The sequence below is a fragment of the Glandiceps talaboti genome, chromosome 13 (assembly GCF_964340395.1).
Source record: "Glandiceps talaboti chromosome 13, keGlaTala1.1, whole genome shotgun sequence".
In the NCBI taxonomy this organism is placed as follows: Eukaryota; Metazoa; Hemichordata; class Enteropneusta; family Spengelidae; genus Glandiceps; species Glandiceps talaboti.
The window spans coordinates 15,762,597-15,776,578 of NC_135561.1; the positions used below are offsets into that span (position 1 = coordinate 15,762,597).

The 13,982-nt window shown below is 35.2% G+C and overlaps 1 protein-coding gene across 1 annotated transcript; it reads left to right on the plus strand.

The window, feature by feature from the left end:
• Nucleotides 1-4,314: 4,314 nt before the first annotated feature.
• On the plus strand, nt 4,315-12,813 carry LOC144444338 (MFS-type transporter SLC18B1-like). Its single transcript, XM_078133751.1, has 13 exons — nt 4,315-4,707; nt 5,639-5,734; nt 6,531-6,604; nt 7,161-7,308; nt 7,870-7,938; nt 8,323-8,413; nt 8,937-9,073; nt 9,662-9,760; nt 10,115-10,209; nt 11,240-11,335; nt 11,638-11,712; nt 12,202-12,345; nt 12,735-12,813. The coding sequence occupies exons 1-13, from the start codon at nt 4,498-4,500 to the stop codon at nt 12,811-12,813; spliced, it is 1,413 nt and encodes a 470-aa protein (XP_077989877.1). The 5' UTR covers nt 4,315-4,497.
• Nucleotides 12,814-13,982: the final 1,169 nt, after the last annotated feature.

Consider the following 13,982-nt stretch of genomic DNA (forward strand, 5'->3'; position numbering starts at 1 on the left):
CATACATACAATACATACATACAATACATACATACATACATACATACATACATACATACATACATACATACATACATACATACAGGCCTGGTTTGTGAGTTTGGTGTCCATCATCAACTATACTGTACAGATGACAGGTTTTGTCACTGGAGGAATGACCCAGCACAATATGATACGCACGAGAGGTATTTAACAAAGAACTACAAAGTGATGCTCCTACCCTATGCAGAACACTGTCTGACCTCCTACCTGGGCGATCAGACACGTCAGGTAATGGATAAAGGTTGACACGGTCGTTCTTGTGAATTGGTAAAATAGCTATTCCTAAACCGAAGGTTTGGAAGACATGATGTTTTCTGCATGTTATGTCCAGGTATGTGTAGTATAGCAAGCCTGTGAAGTTTTAGCGTTGAATTCCTTGCATGAGAGTCGTATATGGGATATTTAGCATATTGTCATATTGCCAGTACCTCCTCGACCTGACTTGACTAGTTTGAAAAATATACTTCCTATTTACATGGACATCATCATAGTATGAGTTCGTTCGGTGGTACTGCACTGATCTGCGTCACCAGCGTCAGGGACCGAATAGATTTATAGAAATGTTATCAGGGTGGTGGGTTTACTCCAAGACAATTAATTCTTCTACATGTGCAGATGAGCAGTTCTTTTTGTTTTTGATTTTTTTTTCAATTCGCCCATCTAGAGTTATATATACTAATCTGCGAAGTTTTAGCATTGAATTCCTTGCATGAGAGTCGTATATGGGATATTTAGCGTGGGTCATTCATTGTCAGTACCTCCTAGACCTGACCTGTTCACACTTGAATAGTTTCAACAATATACTAGTACTTCTTATCCACATGAACATCGTAATGGTGTAAGTCGGTCAGTGGTTAAGCAATAACCACCGAGTGGTGGCTGTCATTCCACTCGTTTTACATATAGTGCAGAGGGTGTCCTTCAACTAACTGAATGTAGAAAAGGGTGTCATTCCACTGTTTACATACTGGAAATGCTGTCATTCCAGTTTCAAAGCATTGAAAATGCTGTCATTCCACTTAATTTATAGAGTAGCGGCTGTCATTCCACTGGGTTTACAGTGCAGAGGGTGTCATTCAACTAACTGAATGTAGGAAGGGGTGTCATTCCACTGTTTACATACTGGAAATGTTGTCATTCCAGTTCCAAAGCATTGAAAATGCTGTCATTCCACTTACTTTATAGAGTGGCGGCTGTCATTCCACTCGTTTTACAGTGTAGAGGGTGTCCTTCAACTAACTGAATGTAGAAAAGGGTGTCATTCTACTGTGTACATACTGGAAATGCTGTCATTCCAGTTTCAAAGCATTGAAAATGCTGTCATTCCACTTAATTTATAGAGTGGCGACTGTCATTCCACTGGATTTACAGTGCAGAGCGTGTCATTCAACTAACTGAATGTAGAAAGGGGTGTCATTCCACTGTTTACATACTGGAAATGCTGTCATTCCAGTTCCAAAGCATTGAAAATGCTGTCATTCCACTCGTTTTACAGTGCAGAGGGTGTCATTCAACTAACTGAATGTAGAAACGGGTGTCATTTCACTGTTACATCATGGAATTGCTGTCATTCCAGTTTCAAAGCATTGAAAATGCTGTCATTCCACTTAATTTATAGAGTAGCGGCTGTCATTCCACTGGGCTTACAGTGCAGAGGGTGTCATTCAACTAACTGAATGTAGAAAGGGGTGTCATTCCACTGTTTACATACTGGAAATGCTGTCATTCCAGTTCCAAAGCATTGAAAATGCTGTCATTCCACTTATTTTATAGAGTGGCGGCTGTCATTCCACTCGTTTTACAGTGCAGAGGGTATCCTTCAACTAACTGAATGTAGAAAAGGGTGTCATCCCACTGTTTACATACTGGAAATGCTGTCATTCCAGTTTCAAAGCATTGAAAATGCTGTCATTCCACGTAATGTATAGAGTGGCGGATGTCATTGAATTCCACTGGATTTACAGTGCAGAGGGTGTCATTCAACTAATAACTGAATGTAGAAAAGAGTGTCATTCCACTGTTTACATATTGGATCTGCTGTCATTCGTTTTCCGTCATTCCGGTTGCCATTCGTTTTAGGGTTACCCCGTGGCGTATTACGTTGTAATTGTTGCAAACAAAACAGATCGCGATAAGCAAAAATTGTAATCGCGACAAGCAAAATACATCACGCAGCACATTGCACGTTAATAACCCACAGTATATTTGGTATTCTTTCAACATCATTTAAATAGTTTACAATATCTCTCTTTGTAAAGGTGAGCATTCGAATCCGAGGCTAAACTTTCATTGATGATTTTAACACTGTGACAGATGGAAAGGGCAATTTTAAGAGCTTCCTTCACCTTGATAGGGAGCCTTCAGGAATTACAGGGGGGGGGGGAATCAAGACCAGTCTAAAAATGTTACCTCCCCCAGGCCTAGTCCGTTGGGTTAAGAAGAGACCCTCCCTCAATTTACTTTCTCTAAAATATGACCCATTTAATTGTTTCGATGAAAAAAATACGTTTATTGGCATAGTTGTTAGAGCGCAAGATTAGTACATGTAGTCAGGATGTCCTAGGTTAGAATCCCATTAAAAATTGAATTATTCTGTAGTAAGATCTCACCGCATTCATGGTTTTTACGGGCATTTTTTGTTTCCCGTATGATCAGCACATTAAGTTTGTGTTTGTATTAAATCAATGCCTGTGTTTGGATGTAAGTTATCTGAGTTGAAGGCCAGCACTCCCAAAGACTAGATGAGCGCACAACCAGCAATCTAAAGACCGAGGTCAAAGTATCTCCACTCCACCACGTTATCTCTAATATCTTGCCTCGCTGTTTTGCCTTAATATTAGACCCACCTCTCTCCTCACACCAAAATTCACTGCATGTCACTGATACGTTATGATATTACTTTACAAAGGTGGCAGTGATGGCATGTGGTAGCAGTAGGATTTGGAAAAGCTGGCAAAATCACAAAATAATGGAAAGTAAAATGTGACCCTCCCCTAATTTCCAAATATAGCCCTCCCCAGGACTGATTTTTAAAAAAACGACCCTCCCCCTAATACCCCGGCTCCCCCTGTAATTACTGAAGACTCCCTAAAGTAGAGGATTACAGCGTCGCATAGCATGCACGTATTACTAACTGCTGTGTCAGGGAGTTTTCCATAATTTTATACCATCATGTTATATGCGGCACAATAACTCAGTCACGTTGACGATGGTAATCTCCTCCCCTAGAGGACAAGCAGAATTTATGGGGGGCTGAGGAGAAAGTAAGGGGGGATTCGAAGTTTTGATGGTCGGAAAGCCTAGGGGGACCATAAAATGATATGAACTACACTTCTGGATCGGTGGATTACCAAGTACAGTTGGGAAAATTTCTTACAGCTTCACCGCAATAAGTCCTTAACCGCTACAATTAATTATGAGGTGGGTGGTGCGAATCTGTGTGTATGCCTTAATATATATACACACACCGGCATGGGCGTTAAATTTCGACTGACAGTTAGAAATGAGGGTATTGACAATCGGCGAAAAGCATGAAGACTGGTGTATCAGCAGAGCAGCAAATTTATCTAATGACGGTGGCGGGAGTTTATTTTCTGTGTATGAGATGCAATTAACGCCATCCTGGGAAGAGTGTTTAGACATGTACACAAACAATCATAACGAAAAAGTGACCCCTGACTATGACCTGGACAGATAGATAAATAGATAGATAGATAGATAGATAGATAGATAGATAGATAGATAGATAGATAGATAGATAGATAGATAGATAGATAGATAGATAGATAGATAGATAGATAGATAGATAGATAGATAGATAGATAGATAGATAGATAGATAGATAGATAGATAGATAGATAGATGGATGGATGGATGGATGTATATATGTATTTATTTATGGGTGTATGTGTGTGTGTGGATGGATGGATGGATTGTTGTCGTCAGCTTCGTAATCATATTTATCTTTTCATAATGTCTCTCTCTAAATTCTGGTATATTACACAACCACACATTTTTTTCATTGGTCATTTATCAATGTGAAGCGTTTGTTATATCTTAAATTTTGATTATTCTAAAACGTTTTCCTTCTTATTCTAAGAAGCTTAACATTGTTACGTTTTTATTTTTCTATACAGTAAAAAAATCAATATCAACATTTGTGAACACCAAGAAGTACCATACATGTCAACAAACCTTTTTGGAAAATTTCCCCAGTAAGATGTGAACTATAGCTGTGACAAATATCTCAGTGATGAGCAATGCTCGTTTTATCTTGAAAACGTACTGTGCAACTGAGAGTGAAGTATTACTACATTATATACTGAGAAAAGACGCTCCACCAAGACTGAGTTTTGGTCTTTGAACGGAATTCTAAGTACGAGGAGAAGTATCAAAGGAGGGGACACTAGATTTAGCATACTTTATTAAAGTCAGTTGGCTACATACGGGTTAACTATGGTGATTCCTATCAACACAAGTGAATATGGCAGTGTGCAGACTGAACGGACTATCTCTGGAAATGACAATAAACTTAATACTAATTCCGGAGATGAAAGTAAAGGTGGTGTTACAAAAATACAACGAATAACGTTATTGAGCATTGCAATGGCGAATCTGGTAAACATGGCAAGCTATAGTATCATGGCACCTTTCTTTCCCATTAAGGTAAGAACAATCACTTTCATTATTTCTATTGCTTCGTGCTACATTAGGAGACCAGAATAGCAGCAAATTGCAATATAGCAGTATAGTTATACTGAAAATGATGTACAAACTCAGATTAGATCTGATTAAGTGTGTGGGGGAGACATTCAATCCATAATTTGATTGAAAAACATTAGCAGCTATTCATAGGATGAGAGAGAGAGAGAGAGAGAGAGAGAGAGAGAGAGAGAGAGAGAGAGAGAGAGAGAGAGAGAGAGAGAGAGAGAGAGAGAGAGAGAGAGAGAGAGAGAGAGAGAGAGAGAGAGAGAGAGAGACCACCAATGTCCGAGGACGTCTGTTACTCTTATGTTAACAGTAGTTATTTTTAGTGCGAGACGTTACTGTTAACAGTAGTTATTTAATTATTTTGAGAGCAAAACGAGATAAGACGACAGAAAAAGCTAATAAATGCCAGCCAGGGTTTGATGTAAAGAATTGTAATACTCTGTCCCACACTTTTTAAAAACGACATTTACATAATTATTTGTAATGTGAGGTTTTTATGTTTGAGTCACATACAAAGGCAGCCTTAGAATAAACCTTTAGAGAATAGAACTGTCAAGACGAAATCTAAAGAAACCTTTGAGAAATGTTTTAATCTCACTAGTCTGCACTGGGAAAAATTCTGTGCGATATATATATATATATATATATATATATATATATATATATATATATATATATATATATATATATATATATATATATATATATATATATATATTGGTAGTAGGTCAGGGGAGCTCCAATTGAAACTCCTACACATAAATCATGCACAAATGAACAACTTCATTATTTTAATCCAAACAAAACTTTGTATCTCATATTGTCGTTAACATATTAAATTTCTATATCGATATAACTACATTGTACATCCATAATTCTTTTTCAGGCCAGTGAAATGGGAGCGTCTGATTTCATAATTGGTATGATATTTGGGGTTTATGCACTGATTGCATTTGTATTTTGTCCAGTTTTAGGAAAATTTGTAAGTGGTCTTGTTTATAGAGATGTAATGTTTTTTTCAAAATTGAAAATTGAGAGATATTGAGAAAGAAAATGCTGGAAAATGTGGAAGAAATTGTAAATGTAAGAGAATTGTTATTACCTGGATAAGTGTTAACCAGATCTCTTGGGATTGTTCCGCCCTTAAATTTTAATATTTCATAACAATTCTATCACATAAATATTGTTTTGCCAAATAGTATGTTACGGTTACTAGACGGTTTAGAGGCGAGGTCAATAGTTCAATGTAGGATAACAAATAATGTCTTTTACTTTGGGGGTGGGGAATGGGTGAACCATGCCTTACTTGTTATCGTAAAAATCAATTTTACGTTTAATGGAATCTTTTTTGTACCCCTAAATACAACACAAATAGATCTAAAAATGTCAAATTGAGAAAGTGAAGAATTTTCGCTATATGTAAATGTGTGGCACTATAACTATGATACAGTAAAGCGTCAATAAAAGAACAGGTTTTCCCTCACTACATGTGCATACATACACAATGGCTTTGTATCCATGTAGCATTATTACATACTACCACATACTGATTTGAAATTGATTGTGCTGTCTGAAACCATTTTATGGGGGTGGGGTCTGAGATATAAATAAAGAATTTAGTTTTTTTATCCTACACTGAACTACTGATCTTGCCCCTTACGACAAAATAACTGACTCTGATAACTCTCGTCTACACAAGATAGATAACGGAGTACCATTAGAGCATCGTAAACAGGCTATACTGCTACCGACCAATAACAACTTACTGTATTTTTCAGTTACCAAAAATAGGAGCCAAGTTTATGTTTCTCTCTGGTTCATTCACTTCTGGATGTTGTCAAATCATGTTTGGGTATGTTATCTCATAGTTCGTTATAGCAGGAATCTCCATATCACTCATTTCAGACAAACTGAAATTAAGCATGTGTACATTGTAGCATATATGTCATGAATTGCATCATACATGGACATGTTAAATATAAACCAATTGCATGCAACACAGAGTGTTACACAGTGAAATTTAAACCTGGTTTTTATATAACCTTAGATGACAAGTAAATGTCAAAGCATCCTAAATTTACACTAAAATTACTTTGGCTACTTCTTTGATTAGGAATGTTAAAATGCACGCATTTTCAGATTCTGAATCAATATTGTTTATGAAAGGCAAATTGTCAGCCATGTTCACTTTGAGAGATAGATGGCATTGTCAGTCAGTCAGTCAGGCAGGCAGACAGGCAGGCAGACAGACAGACAGACAGACAGACAGACAGACAGACAGACAAACGCGCGCATGCACACGTGTTTATTACGAATCATATTAGATACTTATGACAATGTATTATGCAGTGGTTACATAAAGTTATCATAAACTAACACAGCAAGTGAATTCTCGTAATTTATGCTAGGTTTCTAGATAAATTATCCCTTGGAATTGAGTTTATAGCGTTTTGTTTTGTGGTGAGATCTGTTGAAGCACTCGGGGCAGCTGCTGCTGCTACTGCCGTCAACGCTATCATTGCAGAGACGTTTCCTGATAAAATAGGAACAACATTTGTAAGTAGACGTAAAGAATGTATATGTATATAATTAAAACATTTAGTCATTAAATAATAGTCAATTAGTCAGTTTACATCTAGAGGCTGACTGGATTGTTATATGAGATGATAACATAGTTTTTGTAGTAATGTAGTATTCATCACAGATTTCTGTACTTACACTGAATGACAACATCATCTTTAATCTGTTTTAGTGTTGATAGTAAGTACCATAATTATTGAAGCATCTTCACAGGGACGGGGCCATGGGGGTGCAACGTAGTAGGAACTGTTGCAAATTGCACTACTGTACAAAGTTATTTAGAGTGCCTGAAATGGCAAATGTACTCCAAATAGTTTCACATGCCCAACCCCTTCCTTTCCTCATTTTTTTCCTGTGACCACGCCCCCCCCCCCCCCTTGTGAACTTTCCAGCGATCCCCTAGATTTCTCCAACCAAAGATCACGGTTCAGAACAACTAAAATGTCTTTAATGGAGATTAAGAATCGTAATTGAAGTCACAGTTTCATTTTCCGGAAAACTGATATTGTGGTGATATATATGCATTTTTGTTTACAGGGTATACTTGAGATTTTTAATGGATTAGGGATTATGATAGGACCGCCATTGGGTGGATACTTGTACTCGGTAAGACAATATCTCGTCATTCCGCAATAATGTTTTAAAACTACACATTTTACATTAGTTCAATCAAACATCTATTTTCAATGAACAATTTTAGCACAAATGTATATATTTACAATGGTTGTTATGACTACGAAGTTGACAAAATTCACATAAGTTTCAGTCATTTTCAATATTACAGGGCCACAATCTCAGTATCCTTCGCATTGATTCCATCATAATGACGTTTTTGAAGTAAATGTTTTTAATGTCTGTCTGATATTTAAAGTGATACACATGTTGCCATTTTGGGGGAAACAAAAATACCATGGCAACGATTTTATCTGCATGCTAAAATAACAAAGGTGCTCCCAGGAGTAATGAATTAAGGGATGTAATTTTTTTCAGATTGGAGGGTATGCTTTGCCTTTTGTTGCCCTGGGTATTTTTACATTGGTTATTGTGTTTTGCAACATTCTGGTTTTACCCAGCCAAATAGGTATAGTACATCAAATTTCTTTCTCGTAAGCTGCATTTGAGTTTTTGACATACTGTTTTATTTATCTTATTCACTTTTTTTTAAAAAATCAGTAGATGCCATCAAATACATTTAAATACAAAGTAAACACTGGAAAGGAAATGTTAACTTCTAGAGAAAATGGTGTTCTTTGTTATTGAAAAATCATAATATGTTATAATTAATTAATTGGATGTAAGCATGAATATGAATACATTTTTATTTGATGAAAAACGAGTTGGTTGCTTGATGAAAAACATGCCCTAGTTGCAGCCAATGCTTATTTAACTGAGCGTAAATACCTTTCCAGTGAGTCACCTCACCTACGGATCAAGGTAAACTTCTAAGCATACAAAGTCTAGATAACTATCAAGATATGTTACTTCAGCAGCCTTTCCCTCTATCTTAGAACATTTTGTAGGTCAACATACCTTTTATCTAATTCTCACCTTTTTATTATAACTGTTGTAGTTATTATTTTTCATACTAATTTCTTTCTTCCTAGATGATTCAATACCAGAACTTGGTTCTACACTGCAGTTACTGTCCATACCGTCAATATGGGTAACTGGTGCTTGCGTTATAGCAGCAGCCATGGCCGTAGGATTCGTGGATCCTACATTAGCAAAACATTTACAACAGGTAACACATGTTGTAATAATCCTTTCAATTATTTGTCAACCCTTGTTCTTGTTAAAAAGTATATTCTAATTTGAAATCATGTTTTAATGTATAGTGAATTCAAACATTGAACCAAATTTTATTCTAGAGATCTGTATTTTCATTGCATTTTTTATTATATTAATTAAGAATCTTTTTATCTACATTTTGTAGTTAATTTAGAATTAGTTGTGTGTTTTCACAAAACCAGCTGGTAAGCTATATAGACGTTTGTGTTTTTTGCAAATTTCGAAGACCTATACAGCGTAGTTATAAACGTGTGTTTCCTTTGCAATTATTCATCATCAGCGCAGTGCTGTCAAAACTAAATAGATACGAAGAGACTGTTGCATATGTTTAAAAGGAAGAAATATCTTCCTTCACATTCTCCCAAAGAAATAAGAAAGATCACCACAAAGTTACGCCAATAGTTTTGTATTTAAACGCTAACATAAACAGGTTAATCCTCACAATAATGCTATGTGTAAATTGCAAACTAAATTAATTAATTATGCATTTACTTTGAAATTTCAGACAGAGCTAGATCTTTGGTGTTTTCGTTTTTTTTAGTTTAATTTTGGTACAGCAGAAGTGGGGTTAATGTACTTAGCTATGACTATGTCGTATAGCATTTCTTCACTTTCCTGTGGTTGGATCACAGATAAAAAGGTAAACACTTGCTCAAGCAACAATCAATTGGCTTTATATTTATTGTTTCATTTCAATTCAGATAACAAGTGCTCTTAATTCAAAACTAATATGAATTAAGATTCAAATGTTATGACTTTACGGGCAGCCGTGTAGTTGAAACACACTATCAGTTATTATATCACGTCAGGAGTTCTCAGTTATTGATGAGACAGACATACAGACAGACAGACAGACAGACAGACAGACAGACAGATAGCTGGCATATTAAAAACGTTTTATGGGGCAAAATTTAACAAGAAAGACAAATGGAGAATGAAAGAGAATGGAAAATGATATGATTTATGAAATATAATTATTTGTGTTTATTGGCAGAACATACCGAAATTATTAATGATAATTGGTAATATCGGAATTGCAGGAGCTTTTATGTATATAGGTCCATCTCCTCTACTTATGATTGAAACAAGGTAATTGTAAATAAGTTCAACGTTAAATGTCAGTGATGAAACTAAATATGTTATATTTATATGATTAAGATGTGACATATGTTCAAGATTAGTGAGTATGTTCATAACACGATATTTGATCTTTAATTTCATTGTGTGAATAAATAATAAAATAAAGCCATTTCTGGTGTTGATGGAAAAAGCCCTATTCGTGCCTTTATTTGAGGAATGATATCTCGCATGTATTTCGAAATCATTTATTCAAGTTAATTATTTCGGTACCATATTCAGCAATTTAAAGGCTTTAACGTAAAAAAAATACTCGAGTACAAGAAAGTATAGGCTTGCACATCACACTTGACAAATATTAAGTCTCGGAGAATAGAATATCTGCAGTAGCCAACATGTGACTAATCATGCCTAACATTTCGGGACAAACAAAGTCCATAATATTCCTCTGCTAGTTCCCCATACTAGTCGATCAGTAAGTCTTTGTTTACTGAAAATGTAATTTTGGGATAGATTTTAACCTGAGTGGTATGGCTAATGTTTGGAAACTCCAGGGATACTACATCATTTATTATTATTATTATTATTATTATTATTATTATTATTATTATTATTATTATATATATATATATATATATATATATATATATATATATATATATATATATATATATATATATATATATATATATATATATATAAAATCATTTTTAGCTTAATTGGAGAAATAAATTGTACCTTATTTTAAGCTTAATTGTATTAGAAAATTATACCTATAACTGTTGTTTGTATAAACAAATTCGATGGCAGTATGTGACAGATGAAACTACTCCATAGCTACAAACAAGCCTTTTATCCATGGAGTAAGGATGCCTATGTTGTCCATGAATTTCTGTGAATTAGAACCTTTCAATGAGCTGCACGTTTTCCCCACCAAGGCAAAATTCCATGGAATTTTTTTGTCTTCAGACTTTTCGTATTTTACGAATTGCAATTGATGATTTAATAAATTGACTTTTTCTGTTATTTATAACTTTTTCAGTGAATTATGGCTTGAAATTTTATCCATGGTACTTCTAGGTGTAGCTGTTGGTTGTGCACTCGTACCAACTTTCCATGACTTGATAACTACTGCAAGGTAAAGTTAATGAAAACTTACACAATATCTTCTATCTCTCTTATGAATACAGAATCTGATCAATCAGACTCGTTTCTCTAGCTTTTAGTTCTTTCACGATTGTTGCCGTGAATATCTTTATAAAAACTAGATTTAAAGTTTTCGTAGTCATAAGATTGGGCATTCCATTCATGATGGTGCCCGCATGGTATCAACATGTGTACATGGTATCCGCATGATGTGCATGTGATATCCATATGATATTCACGTGTTATCATAATGATGTCCACGTGATATTAATATTATGATCGACCTTTTTTCAGTTGGCATGGAATACCTGACAATCTAGGCACTTACGGTGTTGTATCTGGGTTATTTAACGGATTATTTTATCTTGGGTAAGTATCACCGTTTCCTGACTACTCATGTAAAACTGAATGTAAAAATATTAGTCAGTCTATCCATGCAAGTTGTGTCCATGCAATGATCGTGTGTACATCAATATTGATCATATCTGGCATTCATATTCTCATACAATCTCGATTCATGTATCTGTCACTAATTATAAATTTCTATTAATAACAAGTCAACATATTTATTTGACATTATGAGTCGGTCTTTTGAACATATTTGTTATTCTGCCTGTCATGGATACTTGTGGAGAACGAGTTGTTTATTATGTAGATAGTAGATATCTCAAAATCACCTTGATTGGTTCTATTGTTTCGACTGAGTTGTGCAACTTACGTTTCAATCAAGAAGATATCCAATTATTAATAGAACTGTTGTTTCAAGATATCCCAAATAAGAATGTTTACATAATAAATGATTTCAACCGATGCAATACCTCAAAGTATTCTTTTAATTTTTATTTAAACAAATTTCAGGAGTTTTGTTGGGCCAACTGCAGGTGGAGCATTGGTAGGACAATTTGGCTTCAAGTGGGCAGCATCAATATTTGCAGCGATCTACTTATTTCTTGCATTTTTAATCATGCTATTCTGTCTGTGGGAGTACCAGTGTGGAAAAGGGTGTGTTTTCAATATCATAAAATAGATAATTCTCGCTCAAAAAAAACGTTTGCATCTACTTTAATTGAACAGGTACCACTTATTCCATTCGATCGTATAATCAATTAATGAGATTGAAATTTTGTTAATGAGGTACCTCATTTGCTGTTACATTGTGCATAGTGTTTTCTCACCTGGTTCAGTTTGAGTATGTCTTTTATATCACATGACTTACACGTGACTTACTTTCAGATGTGGATATATCTGGATATACACAAGAAAGCATAGAAAAGTTTGTTTGTTGTGAATTTAGTGAATTATCCAAATCCATATGTTTTAAAACTACTTTAGACATTCCTAACAATTTGTGTCTTTTTATCATAATTATTTTTTTTTATTTATCCCACCAGGAGGAGGAGTCCAAAAGCGAAAGTTAGTGATGAGATTGAACTGATGAGTGTGATACAAGGGAATAGTCATCGAAATTAAATTTGACAATATTATTCACAGACATGTATATCAATTTGAGGAATATAAGTCATTGCACAAACTTTAAGTCAGTCATCAATGAACAGTTTTTCTATTGGTACCATCAGCCGTTAGGTTTGACATGTAATGTAGAATCGTGTAAACATGTGCATTATGCTCTAAGAATGTGTTTATTGGTTTGATTTACTATTGTTTGTCCTCTTTATAGTGAGCAATAATCATTATTGCTTAATGACCACTATATTAAAGTTGATGAGTATAGTAAGGAGAGATACAGAGACAGAGTCAGAGAGAGACAGAGAAAGATGTACTGACAGACATAAAAAGACACAGAGATATATAGATACTCAGAGAGAGAGAGAGAGAGAGAGAGAGAGAGAGAGAGAGAGAGAGAGAGAGAGAGAGAGAGAGAGAGAGAGAGAGAGAGAGAGAGAGAGAGAGAGGAAGTGAGAGAGATAGAGAGAGGGGGAGAGTGAGTGAGTGAGTGAGAGCGAGAGAGAGCAAGTGAGAGAGCGAGCGAGCGAGAGAGTGAGAGAGAGCGAGAGATAGAGAGAGGAAGTGAGAGAGAGAGTGAGAGGGAGTGAGAAAGCAAGTGAGAGAGAGCGAGAGAGAGAGGGAGAGAGAGAGAGAGAGAGAGAGAGAGAGAGAGAGAGAGAGAGAGAGAGAGAGAGATGCATACAGTGTGAGAGCGATAGATGTCAAGAAAGTATTACCGATGGGCTTGGAGGTATTCTATTACCTAGCGCCAGTATAATAAACTAATCTAATGTACTACTACTATTACATACTGCAAATTAAATTTAAACTCTTACAAATGGATATACTCCGGTGATAACACATATAAAAGGAAATAAAATGACAAGATTTGGTTTCATGTTATAAATCATACAAATATACACATTTATTTGCATTTATACTATAAATTCTATCAAACATCTCAGATATGTAAATCAAGTAAGTAGGCATATTTTACTAAACCAGTGATATAAGATATATAATAGCACAAGTAAAAATAAACACCTGTGGTGGTGCAATAAGTATGATTATACCCTGCCTAAGCCAAGTTATTGTCTTTGAACAGAAAATATGGATTCTATACCCTGGTCATTCTATGTCACAACAACTCTTGTTTGTATTGAATTTATTTATCTTTTGTTCCAAACACAACT